The 21,516-nt window shown below is 37.1% G+C and overlaps 1 protein-coding gene across 9 annotated transcripts in view; it reads right to left on the reverse strand.

Moving 5' to 3' along the window:
* The window catches only part of PCNX1 (pecanex 1), a 211,224-nt gene that overhangs the window by 38,721 nt on the left and 150,987 nt on the right, over positions 1-21,516 (reverse strand). For all 9 annotated transcript variants that reach the window (XM_050797302.1, XM_050797310.1, XM_050797309.1 and 6 more), the window contains 3 exons: positions 19,523-19,581; positions 17,482-17,697; positions 1,933-2,186 (listed from right to left, as the gene is read on the reverse strand). In XM_050797302.1, the coding sequence (XP_050653259.1) occupies positions 1,933-2,186; positions 17,482-17,697; positions 19,523-19,581 (529 nt within the window). The remainder of the gene's footprint in view (positions 1-1,932; positions 2,187-17,481; positions 17,698-19,522; positions 19,582-21,516) is intronic.

Raw genomic sequence — 21,516 nt, forward strand, 5'->3', positions numbered from 1 at the left:
CTCTGTCGCCCATGCTGGAGTGCAGTGGCGTAATCTCGGCTCACTGCAACCTCTACCTCCTGAGTTCAAGCAATTCTCATGCCTCAGCCTCCCAAGTAGCTGGGATTACAGGCACCTACCACCACACCCAGCTAATTTTTATATTTTTAGTAGAGATGGGTTTTCACCTCATTGGCCAGGCTGGTCTTGAACTCCTGACCTCAAGTGGTCCATCTGCCTCAGCCTCCCAAAGTGCTGGGATTACAGGTATGAGCCACCGCACCTGGCCCTAATCTATTGATTTTAGAGCTTTTGAACTTAGGATATTTCAAAAGAGGTAAAAAAAACTTTACTGTAGTGCACTTATTTTGAATAATTTATCATAGAGAGTTATTAAGGCCATCTGGTGGTCCTAGGCCAAGTTATAGAGATATATATTTATAACTAGAGAAAAAAATGCCACACGCACACACAAGTAAAAAATATTGTGAAATCAATCTCTAGCTTCCTGAGGTTAGGTTTAGCCAAACATTAAATGGAAGGCTCAATGTTCATCCCAATCAGCAAATAAGGTGGTGAGGAGAGGTAACAACATAAGATATGAAAATTTCAGGCTGGGGATGGTGGCTCATGCCTATAACCCCAGCACTTTGGGAGGCCAAGGTGGGAGAACTGCTTGAGCCCAGAGTTTGAGAGCCTGGGCAACATAGCGAAACCTCATCTCTACAAAAAAAATAAAAAATTAGCTGGGTGTGGTGGCATGCACCTGTAGTCCCAGTTACCCAGGAGGTTAAGGTGAGTGTATTGCTCGAGCCCTGGAGGTCAAGGCTGCAGTGAGCTACAATTATGCCACTGTACTCCAGCCTGGACAACAGAATGAAACCCTGTCTCAAAAAAAAAAAAAGAAAAAGAAAAGAAAAAAAGGTGTGAAAAATTCAGATGTTGGTTATTAAAGCTTAGCACACGTTTCCTCCTTAAAAATACTGGTTTTACCTGTAAGCCCCTAAGTCGCAACCATACTGTATTTCTATAAACTCTTTAGCAAAAATAGAATCTCTTGTGCAGAAAAGGATTAACCTTGCCCAATGAGGGATTTGGCCTTTACCCTTGGGTTGTAGGGGGTAACCTCTAAGCCTTGGCATGCCCTTCCTGTTAAACAGTCTTTGTTCAGCTGAGGACCTAGAGCCACACAGTATCAGCACGACCTCTGGACGTCCTGGAGACTTATGTTGGCCATGTGGATGGTCAACCATGCCTACATGACAGGACACCACGCTCAAGCAAGCTTCCTTGGTGGCCAACACCCCGTGAGTACTGCCATGCTTCACTGCTGGGAGAAACAGGCATCTGCACAACTCTTAGCAACTTACTGAACCTATGAGTGGTCTTGGGGACCCCAAAATTACAGTTGATGTCAGAAGCGAGGGTGGTCTTGGGGACCTCTTGAATTTTGCAATACTTTTATTCAGTTTGTTGAATGAAAGCTGTGCAAAGCAGTGGTCAAGAGCAAGGGCGCAAGAGTCAGACAAGCCTGGGTTTTAAGCCCCAAACTCTACTTGTTAGAGGACCTTGGCCAAGTTAACTTCTGATCCTTAAGTTGTTTATTTGTAAAATAGGGAAACACTTATTTACAGAATTAAGTAAGACAATCATGTGTGTATGCATATTTGTGTGTACATATTCCTTAGCACAATGCCTAAAACACAAGCTACAAATGTCTAGCTATTATTAATGAATGAATGGAATGAATTTCAGTAAACAAAGAGAAAGTAAGTCATTAGTAGGTCTATTTTTATGGACTTTTCTGGATGCTAGAGAATTTAAATAAGTACTCAGAAGCAAAGCATAAGTTAAAAAAAAGTATATACATATATATACTTACATATATATATATGTTATTCCCAAGAAGAAACTCTTGATTATCTGAAGATCTAAGTAGACACATACTCTTACCTTGACATAGTAAGTTGTGAGTACTTTCCGAAGATCAAAAACTTGAAGCATAGAAGCAGCACTATTATCAGTGATGCTATACCCCTCTAGAATATACTTTGTGACTATCACTTCCCAAGCTAGCCATCGCTGGCTAAATGCAGCATTAAATGAAAGCATGTGAGGAATATGGCCAGGTTCACAACAGCAAAATCCTTCATCTTCCTCTACACCTTCAGTAATGGCCTCCACTTCCCGTTGTTGACAGTAGGTACCTTAAAGAGAGAGAGAGAGAGAGAGAGGGAGAGAGAGAGACCATTACAAAGGGGAAAAACCAGAAAGTGGGAAAAATGAATGCAAGGACACATGAGATTTAGAAAAAATACATATTTTATCACAATTGAAAGTATATGATGGATTTGCCTTAGAATATTCATTAATGAATTATAGCAAACACCAGAAATCACGCATATTCTATATTCATATCCTGCCAAAACACAATGTGCATTAACATTAGCACACTACAGTTTTTTTGTTTGTGTTTTTGTTTTGAGACAGAGTCTCCCTCTGTAGCCCAGGCTGGAGTGCAGTGGCGTGATCTCAGCCCACTGCAATCTCTGCCTCCCGGGTCCCAGTTCAAGCAATTCTCCTGCCTTAGTCTCCAGAGTAGCTGGTATTACAAGCATGCGCCACCAGGCCCAGCTAATTTTTGTATTTTTAGTAGAGACGGGGTTTCACCGTGTTGGTCTTAAACTCCAGACCTCTTGATCTGCCTGCCTCAACCACCCAAAGTGCTGGGATTACAGGCCTGAGTCACTGCAACCACACTAAGGTTCTGATAATTCATGTGGTAAAGTAAATTTGTATTGACTTACTGATTTCTAAATGTTTCAAATGGGTTTACAATTGTGTTTGTATCAAATGAAGCACCAAAGAGTAAAGGCACATCTCCTGAAGGTCTGAGTTAATTTTAAAAATACAAAAACCAGTGGAATGTTATTGAAGTAAAAATACAAAAACAGATTAAATATACAATGAGACCCATAGCAATCTAGTGCCAGCAAAGTATCATCTATTACACTAATGTCAGTTTTCATTTTGTTCTGTGCTCTTGTTTCAACTCAATTTGTAAATTCCTTATATTATGTAAAGACTATAATCATACTTAACTGTATAAAAATCATACTTAACTGTATAACTTACCATGACACCTAGTCCCAGCTGATGGTGGTGGTGGTACAATGAAAGATAAGGCTAAAAAGGTTTTTATGGCCAAGCTGAGGAGCTGTGCATTTAGCCCTCTATGGCCCTCAATAATTCCACTATTTCATTTTTTTGTTTAATAACTGTCACCAACACTTCCATAATAATGTTACATAGTGTCGACAAGAAAAACCCTTGACTTGAACCTGACACTAACAGGAATACATGCTGTGGGTGACCATTTTATATGATACTCCCTAAAAATATATAGGCATATCTTGTTTTACTGTGCTTTGTTTTATTGCTCTTTGAAGGCACTATGATATCTACAAATTGAAGGTTTTTGACAACCTTGTGTCAAACAAATCTATTGGTACCATTTTTCCAACAGCATGTGCTCACTTCCTGCTCTGGATCACATTTTGGTAATTCTCTCAATATTTCAAACATTTTATTACTATTGTATCTATAATGGTGAGTCCTCATGACTCCCTATCACGAGAACAGCAAGGGGAAAATCCACCCCCATGATCTAATCATGCCCCACCAAGCCCCTCCTCCAACATTGGGGATTACAATTCAACATGAGATTTGGGCAGGGACACAAATCCAAACCATATCACCGGAATGGGCCAAAAAGTTAGGCCTCATGTACCAAATGGCCAAGTTGTGAATGCAAAGGAAACATTCTTGAAGAAAATTAAAAGTGCTACTCCAGTGAACAAACAAAAGATAAGAAAGCAAAAAAGGCTTATTGCTGATATGGAGAACGTTTGAGTGGTCTGGAGAGATCAAACCAACTATAACATTCCCTTAAGCCAAAGTCTAATCCAGAGCAAAGCTCTAATGTCTACAATTCTATGAAGGCTGAGAAGCAAGGAAGCTGCAGAAGAAAACTGGAAGCTAGTAGAGATTGGGTCATGAGGTTTAAGGAAAGAAGCTGTCTTCACAACGTAAAAGTGCACGGTGAAGCCGCAAGTGCTGACATTAAAGCTGCAGCAAGTTATCCAGAATATCTAGCTATGATCATTGACGAAGCTGGCTACACTACAACAACAGATTTTCAAAATAGACTAAACATCCTTACATGGAAAGAAGATGCCATCTAGGACTTTCACAGCTAGAGAGGAGTCAATGCCTGGCTTCAAATCTTCAAAGGACAGGCTGACTCTCTTTGAAAGGATCCAATGCAGCTGCTAAGTTTAAGTTGAATGCTCATTTACCATTCCAAAAATGCTAGAACCTTTAAGAATTATGCTAAATTTACCCTGTGCACTATAAATGGAATAACAAAGACTGGATGACAGCACATCTGTTTATAGCATGGTTTACTGGATATTTTAAGCCTACCGTTGAGATCTTCTGCTCAGAAAAAAAGATTCCTTTCCAAATATTACTACTCATTGACAATGCACCTGATCACCCAAGAACTCTGATGGAAATGTACAAGGACATTAGTGTTGTTTTCATGCCTGCTAACACAACATCTGTTCCGCAGTCTGTACATCAAGAAATAATTGCAACTGTCAAGTCTTACTACTTAAGAAATAAATTTTGTAAGGCTATAGCTGCCACAGAGGGATTCCTCTGATGACTCTGGGCAAAGTAAACTGACAATTTCCTGGAAAGGATTCACCATTTTAGACGCCAGTAAAGACACTCATGATTCATGGGAGGAGGTCAAAATGTAAACACTAATAGGAATTTGAAATAAGTTGATTGTAACTCTCATGGATAACTTTGTGGGGTTTCAAGACTTCAGTGGTGGAAGTAATTGCAGATATGGCAGGAATAGCAAGAGAACCAGAATCAGAAGCGAAATCTGAAGGATGTGGCGGAATTACTACAATATCCCAATAAAACGTAAAGAGATGAGGTGTTGCTTCTTATGTTTGAGAAGAAACCAGTTTCTTGAGAGGAAATTGACTCCTGGTGAAGATGTTGTGAGCCTTGGTTAAAACAACAACAAAGGATTTAGAATATTACATAAACTTGATTAATAAAACAATAGCAAAGCTTGAGAGCACTGACTCCAATTTTGAAAGAAATCATACTGTGGGTAAATGCTATTAAACAGCATTGCATGCTACAGAGGAATCCTTCATGAAACAAAGAATCAATAAGTGTAGCAAACTTCATTATTGTCTGATTTTAAGATCTTGCCAAAGCTGCCCCAACGTTCAACAATCACCACCCTGACCAGTTAGCAGCCATCAACATCGAGGCAAGACTCTACATCAGCAAAAAGATCACAACTCACTGAAGGCTCAGATAATCCTTAGCATTTTTTAGCAGTAAATTTTTAAAATTAAGATATGTAGTACATTCTTTCTTTAGCCATAATGCTATTGCACATTTAATACACTACCATATAATGTAAACATAACTTTTATATGCAGTGGAAAACCAAGCAATTTGTGTGACTTGCTTTATTGCAATATTTACTTTATTGCAGTGGTCTGAACCCAACATGCAATATCTCCAAGGTATGCCTGTAATACATATACATGTATTTCAAAATAGTAAGAACATATGCAATATTATAAAGTGTCTTTTAAACCAATAATAGAAATGAAATTTAATCAAATGTTTTCTGACATCTTTTGAAGACCATGTTTTACTACAGTGACCTATTAAAACAGAAAGAATTCTATTAATTTGCTAATATTTAAATTGATGTAAAAACTGAAAAATGGGTGAATATTTTTAGAGATACTATATGGTTTGGCTGTGTCCCCACCCAAATCTCATCTTGAATTGTAGCTCCCATAATTCCAAGTGTTGTGAGAGGGACCTGGTAGGAGATAGGTGAATCATGAGGGCAGTTCCCACATACTGTTCTCATGGTAGTCAGTCTCGAGAGATCTGATGGTTTTATAAGGGGTTTCCCCTTTTGCTTGGCTCTTATTCTGTCTTGTCGGCTGTATTGTAAGATGTGCCTTTCACCTTCTGCCATGACTGGGAGCCCTCCCCAGACACGTGGAACTATAAGTCCATTAAACCTCTTTTTCTTTATAAATTACTCAGTCTCAAGTGTTTATCAGCAGTGTGAGAACATACTAATATAGGCACTTATAAAAAAGGACTGCTAGTTTCTGCTTACTTTGCAATTGCAGGATTTTTGCATCTATAGTCACAATCAAAATTAAACTATACTTATTTTTTATAAACATATATACGTATATATACACATATATACACATATGTGTACATGTATATATACACATACATATATACACATATGTGTACATGCATATATACACATACATATATACACGTGTACATGTACATATACACATGTATATATACGCATATGTGCATATATGCATATATATTTGCATATATGCATATATGTATATGTCAATGTATATGAAACATAAATTATATATATTTATATATGCACATATACATGCATGCATGCATGTTTATGTGCATGTATGTGCATGCATGCATATTTATACATGTATGCATATATACATGCATGCATGTACATATACACTTATGCATACACACATGTATGTATATATGCATGATGCATATATGTATACATACATGTGTACGTACATACATGTATATATGTACATAAGTTCACATAGAAATAACTAGTTTAATTTTGCTTGTGACTACAGATGCAAAAATATATGTATATATATTTTTGTATACATATGTATGTGTGTGTGTGGGTGTGTGGGTGTATATACAAACCTAAAAAGCCTACCAACAAAAAGAGTCCAGGACTGAATGGATTCACACAGTATATGTATACATACATATGTGTATATATACATGTATACATGTGCATATATGTGTATATGTATATATACACACGTGTATATATATGTGTGTCTCTCTCTCTATATATATATATTTTGAGATGGGAGTCTCATTTTGTCACCTAAGCTGAAGTGCAGTGGTGTGATCTCGGCTCACCGCACCCTCCACTTCCTGGGTTCAAGTGATTCTCCTGCCTCAGCCTTCTGAGTAGTTGGGATTACAGGTGCCCGCCACCATGCCTAATTTTTTTTGTATTTTTAGTAGAGACAAGGTTTCGCCATGTTGGTCAGGCTGGTCTCGAACTCCGGACCTCAGGTGATCTGCCCACCTTGGCCTTCCAAACTGTTGGGATTACAGGCGTGAGCCACCGTGCCCAACCCACTTAGTCGCATTTTGGTATCAGTATTACACTAGTTTTTTAAAAGCTTGGAGAAATTCAGCTTTTTTCTCCATGTGCTACAACGAGTTAGAAATTTCTAGAATAAACTTTCTGAGCTTTTTTTTTTAAATTGCAAAACTGAACAAACTGCTCCTGAATGAATACTATAATGACTACTGTATATATATAATGAAATGAAGGCAGAAATAAATAAGTGCTTTGAAACCAATAAGAACAAAGACACAACGTACCAGAATCGCTGGGACACAACTAAAACAGTGTTTAGAGAGAAATTTATAGCACTAAGTGCCCACAAAAGAAATCAGGGAAGATCTAAAATCAACACCCTAACATCGCAATTAAAAGAACAAGAGAAGTGAGAGCAAACAAATTCAAAAGGTAGCAGAAGACAACAAATAACTGAGATCAGAGCAGAACTGAAAGAGAGACCCAAAAAACCCTTCAAAAAATGAATCCAGGAGCTGTTTTTTTGAAAAGATCAACAAATAGAAAGACTGCTAGTTAGATTAATAAAGAACAAAAAAGAGAAGAATCAAATAGACACAATAAAAAATGATAAAGGGGATATCGCCACTGATTACATAGAAATACAAAGTACCATCAGAGAATACTATAAACACCTCTACGCAAATAAACTAGAAAGTCTAGAAAAAATGGATAAATTCCTGGACACATACACCCTCCCAAGCATAAACCAGGAAGAAGTCGAATCCTTGAACAGACCAATAACAAATTCTGAAATTGAGGCAGTAATTACTAGCCTACCAACCAAAAAGGGTCCAGGACCGGAAGGATTCACAGCTGAATTCTACCCGGGGTATAAAGAGGAGTTGGTACCATTCCTTCTGAAACTATTCCAAACAATAAAAAAAAGGATTCCTCACTAACTCATTTTATGAGGCCAGCTTCATCCTGATACCAAAACCTGGCAGAGACACAACAAAAAAGAAAACTCCAGGCCAATATAGCTGATGAACATCAATGAGAAAAATCCTCAATAAAATACTCGCAAACTGAATCCAGCAGCACATTAAAAAGCTTATCCACCATAATCAAGTCGGCTTCATCCCTGGGATGCAAGGATGGTTCAATATACGCAAATCAATAAACGTAATCCATCACATAAACAGAACCAATGACAAAAACCATATGATTATCTCAATAGATGCAGAAAAGGCCTTTGATAAAATTCAACACCCCTTCATGCTAAAAACTCTCCATAAACTAGGTATTGAGGGAACCTATCTCAAAATAAGAAGAGCTATCTATGACAAACTCATGGTCAATATCATACTGAATGGGCAAAAGCTGGAAGCATTCCCTTTGAAAACCGGCACAAGCCAAGGATGCCCTCTCTCACCACTCCTATTCAACAGAGTATTGGAAGTTCTGGACAGGGCAATCAGGCAGGAGAAAGAAATAAAGGGTATTCAAATAGGAAGAGAGGAAGTCACATCGTCTCTGTTTCCAGATGACATGATTGTATATTTAGAAAACCCCAATGTCTCAGCCCTAATTCTCCTTAAGCTGATAAGCAACTTAGCAAAGTCTCAGGATACACATCAATGTGCAAAAATTACAAGCATTCTTATACACCAATAACAGAGAGCCAAATCATGAGTGAACTCCCATTCACAACTGCTACAAAGAGAATAAAATACCAAGGAATACAACTTACAACGGATGTGAAGGACCTCATAAAGGAGAACTATAAACCACTGCTCAAGGAAGTAAGAGAGGACATAAACAAATGGAAAAACATTCCATGCTCATGGATAGGAAGAATCAATATTGTGAAAATGGCCACACTGCCCAAAGTAATTTATAGATTCAATGCTATCCCCATCAAGCTACCACTGACTTTCTCACAGAATTAGAAAAAACTACTTTAAATTTCACATGGAACCAAAAAAGAGCCTGCATAGCCAAGACAGTCCTAAGCAAAAAGAACAAAGCTTGAGGCATCATGCTACCTAACTTCAAACTATACTACAAGGCTACAGTAACCAAAACAGCATGGTACTGGTACCAAAACAAATATATAGACCAATGGAACAGAACAGAGGCCTCAGAAACAATGCCACATATCTACAACCATGTGATCTTTGACAAACCTGACAAAAACAAGCAATGTGGAAATGATTCCCTATTTAATAAACGGTGTTGGGAAAACTGGCTAGCCATATGTAGAAAGCTGAAACTGGACGCCTTCCTTACACCTTATACAAAAATTAACTCAAGATGGATTAAAGATGTAAACGTAAGACCTAAAACCATAAAAAATCTAGAAGAAAACCTAGGCAATACCATTCAGGACGTAGGCATGGGCAAAGACTTCACGACTAAAATGCCAAAAGCAATGGCAACAAAAGCTAAAATTGACAAATGGGATCTAATTAAACTAAAGAGCTTCCGTACAGCAAAAGAAACTATCATTAGAGTGAATCGGCAACCTACAGAATGGGAGAAAATTTTTGCAATCTATGCATCTGACAAAGGGTTAATATCCAGAATCTACAAAGAGCTTAAACAAATCTACAAGAGAAAAACAACCCCATCAAAAAGTGGGCAAAGGATATGAAGAGACACTTCTCAAAAGAAGACATTTATGTGGCCAACAAACAGATGAAGAAAAGCTCATCATCAGTGGTCATTAGAGAAATGTAAATCAAAGCCACAATGAGACACCATCTCACGCCAGTTAGAATGGTGATCATTAAAAAGTCAGGAAACAACAGATGCTGGAGAGGATGTGAAGAAATAGAAATGCTTTTATACTGTTGGTGGAAGTGTAAATTAGTTCAACCATTGTGGAAGACAGTGTGGCGATTCCTCAAGAATCTAGAACTAGAAAAACCATTTGACCCAGCAATCCTGTTAATGGGTATATACCCAAAGGATTATAAATCATTCTACTATAAAGACACGTGCACATGTAAGTTTATTGTGGCACTGTTAACAATAGCAAAGACTTGGAACCAACACAAACGCCCATCAATGATAGACTGGATAAAGAAAATGTGGCGTATATATACCATGGAATACTATGTAGCCATAAAAAAGGGTGAGTTCATGGCCTTTGCAGGGACATGGATGGAGCTGGAAACCATCATTCTCAGCAAACTAACACAAGAACAGAAAACCAAACACCGCATGTTCTCACTCATAAGTGGGAGTTGAACAATGAGAACACATGGACACAGGGAGGGGAACATCACATACCCAGGCCTGTTGGAGGGTGGGGGGCCATGGTAGGGATAGCATTAGGAGAAATATCTAATGTAGATCACTGGTTGATGGGTGCAGCAAGCCACCATGGCATGTGTATACCTATGTAACAAACCTGCATGTTCTGCACATGTACCCCAGAACTTAAAGTATATTAAAAGAAAATTGCGACATGAAGTTGAAACTATTTCTTAGGTTTTATGTGTTATTACTTCACTTTTCTTTCTTTCTGGGAAGTTTATCGAATGTTTTTAAATGAAGAAATAACACAAGAGTTGTATTTTGTGCAGATCACTGTTAGTGGTGGACAGAAATCAGATGTGGCAAGAGGAAATGTAAAAGTTTGGACAGTTACTCAACTGAGGTCTCTTTGTTCACAGCAGCAGAATAAGGAGAATGGGATACCTGAATTAAAGCAGAATGTTTTTACTCTACAATTCTAATCCCAAGACTATTTCTACCCAATATGCCCTACTAATATATTTTGCTCAGAAAATGAAGTCAATAAGTATAGGAATTAATATTAATAATTGAAAAAAGAATTTTTTTCTGAGCAAAATATATTATGAGGAAATATTCTATTTTCAATTATTAATATTAATTAATAGGGATTCTAGGGTATCTATAAGGAACTATTACCAATTGTTCCCTGGATTAGCTAAATCTTCCAGCCACTTCATAATGAATATACTGATAAAACTAAATAAAACAATCATGAAAACTAGATATGTTTAAACTAATCTGAGTAAAAATGGAAAGGAATCCAGTCAGCCAAACATACTATTGATGTGTAAAGTTTGACTTGTAAAACTATACCTGGTAGTTTACACTTAGCAGTAAAAAATTAATATGGAAGAAGGTGTTATCAGAAAATTCTGATATAGACAAAAAAATGACTCATAACCCAAATTTTTCACATAAAGTTTACATGTAAAGAATCTAGAGCATCTGTAAAATAAAAATGGAAATGAGAAGTATGAATTGGTTTAACTAAGATCTATAAAAACTGACCAAGAAACTTGTTTCAATATTACTTAAAAGCAAGCATCCAGGATAGACAAATAAAATTTAAAAATAATAAATTGGCTGAATGGAGTCTGTCTCAGAAAGTAGATAAAATGCTCAGCAGATCCAAATATCTGCCTGGCAAAATAATGACACTTTGGATTAATATTTGGTGGAGGGGTAGGTGAGACGGGATCACACTATAAAGAAAAGAAAGTAACCAAAGATCACATTGACATGTGAGCAAGAATATACTCATCCCTCATGAGAGCTCTGGAATGAACAGAAAGAAGAAAAGGCTATACACTTATATTATTTAATCATTCTATGAAACTAACAAAATACCTATTATATACTAATTGCTGTGTGTGATAGGTACTGGGTATATAATGATAAATGAAGCACATGTGATTCCTGCCCTTGGGAATCTGCCTATATTCTAAAACAAAGATTGATCAACTTCAGCCCTGGGCCAAATCCAAGCTTAGAATGGTTTTGATATTTTTAAGGGGTAATTTAAAAGAAAGAAAAAACAACAAAGAAGAATATGCAACAGAGAATGTGTATGGCTCTCAAACCCTAAAATATTTACTGTCTGGTTCCTAACAGAAAAAGTATGCCAACCCTTTGGCTAGAGAAAAAATAAACTTTAAACAATAAACACAGTCACATGTTGCATAACTCTGGGGATACATTCTGTGACATGCACTGTTAAGAAATTTCGTTGTGCAAACATCATAGAATGTACTTACACAAACCTAGATGGTACAGCCTACTATACATTTTGGCTATATAATATAGCCTATTGCTCCTAGGCTAAACACACCTGTACAGCATGTTATAGTACTGAATAATGTCGCTAACGGTAACACAATGGTAGGTATCTGTGTATCTGAACATATTGAAACACAGAAATGGTACAGCAAAAATATGGCAAAAAGATAAAAAATGGTACATCTATATAGGGCACTTGCCACAAATGGAGTTTGTAGGACTGGGAGTTGCTCTGGGTGAGTCACTGAGTGAGTAGTGAGTGAGTGTGAAGGCCAAGGGCGTTATCATACACTACTGTAGACTTTATAAACACTATACCTTAGGTTACATGAAATTAATTATTTTCTCCAACAATAAATTTACCTAAGCTTACTGTAACTTTTTTACTTTATAAACTTTTAATTTTTTAAAACTTTTTGACTATTTTGTAATAATGTTTAGCTTAAAACACAAACATATTGTATAGCTGCATAAAAATATTTTTTCCTTATATCCTTATTCTGTAAGCTTTTACCTATTTTTAAAATTTTAATTTTTTTTTGCTTTTTAAACTTTTTTGTTAAAAACTAAGACAAAAACACACACATTAGCCAAAGCCTACACAGGCTCAGGGTCATCAAGATCACTGTCTTCCACCTCCACATCTTGTCCCACTGGAAGGTCTTCAGAAGCAACGACATGCATGGAGCTGCCATCTCCTATGACAACAATGACTTCTTCTGGATACCTCCTGAAGGACCTGCCTGAGGCTCTTCTTGAGGAGGTATCACTCTTTGAAAAATTGTGTCCACAACAGTTTGCTTGGTTTGTTTCTTTCATTCATCAGAGATTTGCTTGTATGCAGATAATGCAGCAAGAACATTCCTCTCTATTAATGAAAACCTTTTGGTGTTACGGTCCATGTTTTCAAAATTTTAAGGAGCTTGTTGAGGTCTGCAAAAGATTCTGCTAAAACCCTTCACTGTGAATTTTCTTGGGTTTCGTCTTTTTCTTCTCTAGCAGTTTCCCTTTCTCTTGTCTGTTCTTCAGCTATGAGTTCCTGTTCCAGTTCCAACAACCCCTCATTAGCCAGTTCCTCAGGAACCACCTCTAGGAGCTCATCAATGTCACCCTTGTCCACACCATGGTTAAAGTTGTTTGCCATCTCCAACCACAGCCATGTTGATTTTTGCAATCTCTTCATCCTTGGCAAATCCTCTGAAGTCACAGATGAACCTCTTGAGTGTCTTCTTCCAGATGCCATTCATACCCGCATTGGTGACATCACCCTAAGCAAGGTTCTTGATGCAGTCATAGACATAATCCTCCCAGAATTGTATCAGTGTCTTTTCAGTGTCTTCCTCAGTTGCAGAAATAGTCTGGGTAAATGTCCTTCTCAGGCAGTAGGTCTGAAAAGCTGCTATAACTTCTTGATCCATCGGTTGGATCAGAGAGGTGGTATTTGGAGGCAGAAATACCACTTTGATACCAGGATAAAGATCACCAATAAAAGGAGGATGTGTGAAGCATTATCAACAACAGGCACAATCTTGAATGGTATGTTATTCTCCAAACAGTACTTCTCCATTGTGCTGGCAGAGTAATTCAGGAGGGCATCTAGGAAGAAAAGCTGGGTCATTCAAGACTTCTTATTGCTCCTGCAATACACTGGCAGTGTGTGCTTAGTGATAAGCTTGAAGGCCCTGGGGTTCTCAGTGGGCCAGATCATGAAGGGCATCCATTTGTAACCTGCAACATTTCTCCCATGCAAGACTGTTATCCTGTCCTTAATGACTTGAAAGCTGGCATTGACTTGGCCTCTTTACGGATGAAAGTCCTTTCCAGTATGTTTTCAGAATAGCAAGCTTTCATCTATACTGAAGATTTGCCCTGTGAAGTAATTTTCCTCACAATCAGCTTATCTAGAGTTTCCAAAAATTCTTCGGCTGCTTTCACATCAGCATTTACAGACTCACCATTCACCAGCTTTCACATTATGCAATAAATAACAATTCTTGAATAAAATCACCCAGAGCTAGCAGAAAATTCAACACTGTAGTTGTGTTCAACCTTTTCTTTCAATATCCCAAACAAACTTTTTGTTTTGTCTGTGATTGTCGTGATGCTGAGAGGTATAATATGCTTCTGTGTCTGGTCTTCAGTAGTTTTTCCATATATGATTTAGGCCCTTTTCAAATTTTTGTTCATCTTTTTGTCTTCAATGAAGCAGATCCTTTAATGGCTTCTGTCACTTTGCTCTTGTTCTTCAAGATCACAGCTATGGTGGAATGGGACACAATTACCTGGCAATAACCATTGCTGATTTGCCACCTTCATAGTCCTTAACCACTTTTAATTTAGCTTCCTGGTCAATCTACTCGATGTGGCCTCTTCCCGGCAACATTAGCTGTGAATTTGGTACATGTAGGGGCCATAAAACAAAATGACACAAGATCAAATCAAATACAGAGAAAATGATGCAATAAAGAGATACAGTAAATGTGAGATGTATGACTCTGCCACTGGCATAACAAGACATACTGCTCTAAAGTAAACTTTTTTTTTGTAAGTACAAGGAGGACATTCTAACCATAAAAAGTATAGTATAACATAGTAAATGCATAGTTGTTTATTATCATTATCTAGTATTATGTAGTGTATATAATTGTATGTGCTAGATTTTTATATGACTGGTAGCACAGTTTTGTTTATACCAGCATCACCATAAACACAAGTAATGCTTTGTGATAGGACAGAATGGCTACGATGTCACTAACAGGAATTTTTCAGCTCCATTATAATGTTAAGGGACCACTGTGATATATGCAGTCCATTGCTGCAGTCCATGACTGTGTAAGAATCTAACAATAAAAACATGGTAAAACGAGATAATCACATACGATAGGTGGCTAGAGAAGGCTTCTCTGAGAAAGCGACATTCAGGCAAAGGAATTAGCCAGACGGAGGATTAGGGGAGGAAGAGAGATGACTGGTACTTTCTGGCAAAATGAAGGGCAATAAGGAGTCCTTAGCAAAGAATTTAGCACATCTAAGAAACTGCAAGAAGGCCAGTGTGGCTACAGTGAGTGCGGATAGTGCTGTAAAGTGAGGATGGAGAAAATGGCAGAGGCTAGATCACAGAGTACTATATGATGTGTTCGGGCATTTGAATTCTATCTTAAATGCAATGAGAAGTCACTGGAAAATTTTAAGCATAAGAATGCCATGATCAAATGTGTCTTTAAAAAAATCCCGGCTGGGTGTGGTGGCTCACACCTACAATCTCAGCACTTTGGGAGGTCAAGGTGGGAGGGTCACTTGAGTTCAGGAGTTCAAGACCAGTCTTGGCAAGATGGTGAGACTCCCATCTCTACAAAAATTAAAATTAAAAAAAAATTAGCCAGGAGTGGTGGTGTGCACCTGTAGTCCCAACTACTCAGGAGGCTGAGGCAAGAGGCAACTCCTTGAGCCCAGGAGTTTGCGGATGTAGTGAGCTGTGATCATGACACTGCATTCCAGCCTGGGTGACAGAGCAAGACACCTGTCTCTTAAAGAAAATAAATGCTCATGTCTGAGTTAAGAATTAAAGGTATCCCTTGTTACCCAAATCTATAGGATTTCAAATAGTCAAGGTTGCTGTATTTTCAAATTTGAGTTTCGATTGGCAAATAATTAGCATTTACATAGCAAAAGATTTATCCAAAAGTTTATCTGAATCTACTCAATACCAGAGACTGAAAATCTGGATAACTTTTCTGATTTGGAGAACTACTGATCAATATGATGGAGTGAGTAGACGGTAAGAAGAACACTCCCCTTCCATTTCACATATGTAGAAATGTTAGATAAAACAGCCTCCCAACACATTTGTTTTAAAAATTAAATTAAAATTTAAAAATAAGGATGAAGTCTTCAGGTGCCAAAACTTAAAAAGGAAGCTAAAAGTCACTGCAGTAGTAGGAATGGTGGTAAGGGTATGCTAACTTTTGGATGAGCCTAGTTGGATTAGGTTTGAACAGCCTGGGGTTAAGACTCCAGAAGGTCCTAGGCTTCTGATGGGAGAGGCAGAAACAAATATTCATAAGACAAGAACAGGATATTTTGAAGAATGAGAGAATATGAATGGATTATAAACAGATCACAAGTAAACATCAACATTTACTCCATTGAGTGCTGCACAGCTAAAGATTTATTTCTAGCCAACAATGTAACTTCTAGACTAGTACTTGCTCCACTAACATAGACACTCCATAGCTAAGGTGCAAGCCTTCTTATGTAACACTAGGATGAAAATAAAGCTGTGGGGTTATAGATCTGGCTTCGCCCTCTTTCTAATCAAATGCTTTCTTGTTTCTATTCCAGACTAAAAATGCTCCAAAGCACTTCGAATAGATAAAAAACTCTCTGAAAACTCTTAAGTCAAAATGTTTCCTACACTGGAAAGATATTCAGTAACAGGACTTGAAACATCCAATGAAACCAGTTTCTACTCGTGCTTACATGTTATTCAGTTTTACAGGAATTGATAATATCAAGTTGATGTTTCTGAATGCATGATTTTCTGTAAAGAAATAACTTTATCAGTACATAAAACTGTAGAGGGCTGATCGAAAGGAAAATGGCCAGTAACTACTTAATGGGTACAGCGTTTTATTTTGGAGTGATGAAAATGCTCTGGAATGAGACAGAGGTGGTGGCTGCCCAACACTGTGAATGTACTAAATGCTCCTGTGATTTCTTCGCCCTAAACATTAATTTTATTTTATGTGAATTTCACCTCAATTTAAAAAAATTGTTGAAGACAAAGGCATGGTGTCTATATGAACGTAACTCAGTTAACTATTCTGCCTCACACAAAAATTCAGCATTCCATGCTGCTAGCCGTCCAACAAATTTATGCAACTGGTCACAAAAGGGACCAGCAAGAAACCATGCACAGAACAACAGAAATTCAACATATCCAGGAAAACAAATCAACTATACACTAACACTACTACTTTTATATATAAAGCCATACTGCAAATATGATTCTTCTTGGAATATGGAATGTGGGTGAAAAAATCTAATACTTACTCTTTAACAACTTTTCTCATTCCACAATCCCAAATATCTAATTCTATGACAACTTCTGGTTTGAAAGAGAAACATGTAAAAGTAAGGTGCCACAGGAGTATGCTACAGAAATAAAAGGTGAATGAATGTCTTACCTCTGAATTCAAGTCCCCGCAGCTGAAAAGTGACCAGACCATTGCCTATCTCTATAAGGTGTACTAATGCATTGAGATAGTCAGAGGCAAGGATGAAACAGTCCCCTGTACTGTAGTTTCCCCATCGTCCTAGCAGCAAATCACCACAGAGGCTGTGTTGTAGGGATCTAGTTAAATGCTCATAAAAGATGGAATTCAGATTGTTGTCATCTGATCCTATAAAAAGGGATTTAAAAAAAAGTTAAATTTCACCTTAAGTCCTCTTGACAAACAAGATTGTTAAAAATATTAAAAACTTCTCGCACATATTTATTTGACAAGGAAAATAACATTCATACCCTTACAGTTTCTACATAAGTAAAACACAGGAAAATGAATTTAGATTTATAAGTCACATAACCTCCCAGAATCTATGGTTCTCATTCACAAAATGTGAGAATTTGACTTGAAGCAATCTAAGGACTTTTCGACCTCCTCAACAGTTAGCAATTATTCAATAAAATATGCCTTATAATTAAAACCATGTAAGAGAAATGAGAAAAATAAAAGAATTCAGAAGAAGAACAAAAAGACTATTTAGTAAAGGAAGCAGATAAAATAATACAAGATTTGAACAAATAAAACATAATACAAGATTTGAACAAATGAGACAATCAAAAAGAAGTTGGTTAGTCAATATTAGCCATGTTGAGACGAAGGGGAGGGGAGGGGGGAGGGGAGGGGAGGGGAGGGGAGGGGAGGGGAGGGGAGGGGAGGGAGGGAAGGGAGGGAAGGGAAGGGAAGGGAAGGGAAGGGAAGGGAAGGGAAGGGAAGGGAAGGGAAGGGAAAGAAAGAGAAAGAAAGAGAAAGAAAGAGAAAGAAAGAGAAAGAGGAAGGAAGGAAGGAAGGAAGGAAGGAAGGAAGGAAGGAAGGAAGGAAGGAAGGAAGGAAGGAAGGAAGGAATTAAAATAAACATCACTTAATAGATTATATGACCATCTCTAGAAGTAACTCATGCAAAGCAATAATCTGTAAATGCATGCCCCAAGTATAGTATTGCAGAATGGTAAGATATTCAAAGTGTAATAATTATTTTAAACCTAGCCTAACTGAATAAAATAATGAAAGGAAACTCCAAATTCTAATGTCAACACAATGGCTGTATCAATTCTATGTCAGCACAACACAAAAATGTATATACTGATTCAGGACATGGCCTTTGGTTATGCAGAATGGCGTCATCAGCAAGATAAATCTAGCCCCTTACAAGCACATACTAGAGCTGAAATGCTTATTTTCTTTACCAGAACATGATGATGATGGTCATTAGTATCAAATAACTAGTTCTCCTTAGTCCAATGTTATCACTGAGAATTAATCAGATTTGAGGGAATTTATGAGTCAAATGGACGCAAATATTCCAGTGTATTTGAGAGTAATATTCATTTTAGTAAATTAATACACTGAGGTTCTGGTTGATATGCTAATCTCTCATTCTCTGTGACAGATTACTATTGAGTGGGCCAATAAAATGATGTTTCCCAAATGATAAGACTAAGAACCACACTTTAGATAATGGTAACACCAGCAAGGTGTCACCCACTAAAGCTCTATCCTGACTGGCATATGCCCCCACTTGATGACATCTCTGTACACAATAAACTGAATCAAATTAAATTAATATTGACCTAAACATTGAGGGAAGGGTGGAAGGAAACATATTAATAAAACATGTGTCAGTCTGATTACAGACCCTTGAAAACATCTGACCAGTTTTATTTTAACATTTTTCTACATTTTATCCTATGTAAGAACTATCTTTGAATGGAATTTTTCATTCTTATAAGCTTTCTTAAGATGCATTTTATAAACGGTGGATATATAAATTGTAGATACTGTAATTCATATATGTTTTGCAAAAGTAAAACAAATACTTAGTTTTTAAAAGTGAATATTTGGGATTCATAGAGGATTCCCAACAAGTTAGGAGTGAATATAAACATATATATATATAAAAACAAATCCTTAGACTTGCCTCCTTATTCACAAATAGAGCTATTACCTGGATTTCTATCAAGCTGGGAAGCCAGTCTGGTATTTGAATGATCCACTCGTTTTGTGCTAAAGAAAATAAAACATTTTTAGTAACTTTCTTTACATTAAAAAATATTTAACAATTAAGAGTGAGGGAGAAACTATAGGAAACATATAAAATAAAGGTTACCACTTTATGAAAATCTCTGGAAAAAACCTGTGATTAGTATAACAATAAAACGCCTTGTTAGCACACTTTTAGGAATTAAAATTCTCCCCCCTTCACCACACATGAACACAGCAGATTTTTTTTTTTACTGTACAGTGTATGGAAAGATATCTATGCACGCACTGTGATAAAAAAGCTGACCAGGATGAAAAAAATGTATACTGTACATGGTTCTTAAAAATTCAAAGAGGTGAGAACATTCTTTGCCAAAGGAAGGTATAATCTATTAATGCTCAGTGATGCAATGTTCTTTGGAACAGTAGTTCCCAAAATGTGGTCCATAGAACCTAAGGCTCTTTTGGGCAGTTTTCCAGATCAAAACTATTTTCAAAGTAACACTGAGCTGTTACTTGCTTTTTACATTGTGTTGACAACTGCACTGGTGGTACTAAAGCAATGGTGGGTAAGACTGCGGTGCCTGGGCATGAATCAAGGCAGCAGCACCAAACTGTTCTACCCTTCGCTGCTACACTTGCACAATAAAGCAAACAAAAAATCCAAGTTGCACATAAATATGTCCCTAATGAAGCAGTAAAAAGTATCAAACTTATTAAATCTCAACTCACAGTACAGGCCTTTTTAATACTCTGTATGGCAAAATGAGAAAATATATATGAAGCACTTCTGCTGCCTTCTGAAGTACATTGGCTGTCATGAGGGGAAGCATTTGTGCAACTGCTTGACCTCTGAGCTGAACTAGCTGTTTTTTTTTCTTGGAACACCATTTTTACTTAACCCTGATGGAAAAATTATGAGATTATTTAGATGTGGTCATTTGACAGATATTTCCCAAAAATAAAGAAAGTGAGCCTGTTATTTCAAGGAAAACAACCGGCAATACCTGTTGACAATAATAAAAATCTGAATTTTCAAACAAAAATGAAAATTTGGGAAACTCCTATCTACCACGATAAGCTTGACAGCTTCCCAATAATTAAAATTTCTTTCTGATTGGTGGTGATACCAATGAACATATTTTAAACATCATTACATAATAAAATGTGTCAACATTTAGAAAATCTACATTACTCAGTGAAGTAGTATTTTCCAAATGACCAATATAAAATGTTACAAAAGTATGCATGGGTAAAAGATCCATTCAGGGTGTAAGACAGATGAGTGGATTTTGATGTCATATAGTTCCAAAAGTTCACAGACATGGTTTTAGATTCCATATTGCAAGTAACTTTTAAGAAGCTCCCATTTCTTGGGTTTCAGTGAAAAATCAAAGAAAAATATCCAGGATTGTCTTAAAAGGCTACTAGAATACTTCTTTTTTGCCTGGGCAAGGTGACTCATGCCTGTAATCCCAGGACTTTGGGAGGCCAAGGCAGGTGGATCACTTCAGGTCAGGAGTTCCAGACCAGCCTGGCCAACACGGTGAGTGTGAAGCTGAATTTTTTTTTCAGATACTTCAATCAAAACAATATACTGCAGATGATTGAATGTATAGGTAGACACGAGAATCCACCTGTCTTTTAATATGCCAGACATTAAGAGATTTGCAAAACTATGTAACAAGGCCACTCTTCTCACTAATTTTTTGGGGGAGTGTAAATATAGTTATTCATAACTTTAAAATGTTATTTACACAAATATACAATAGATACATCATTGTTATTTTTAAATTAGTTAATAAGTAAACATTTGAAATTTTTGAGTTTTTCTTCCCACTCTAGTAAATATTAGTAGATAAAATCCGTATTTTTAAAACTCTAGTGTTTCCAATAACTTTTAAGAGCATAAGGCCGGGCACAGTGGCTCACGCCTGTAATCCCAGCACTTTGGGATGC

The sequence above is a fragment of the Macaca thibetana genome, chromosome 7 (genome assembly GCF_024542745.1).
Source record: "Macaca thibetana thibetana isolate TM-01 chromosome 7, ASM2454274v1, whole genome shotgun sequence".
Classification (NCBI taxonomy): domain Eukaryota; kingdom Metazoa; phylum Chordata; class Mammalia; order Primates; family Cercopithecidae; genus Macaca; species Macaca thibetana.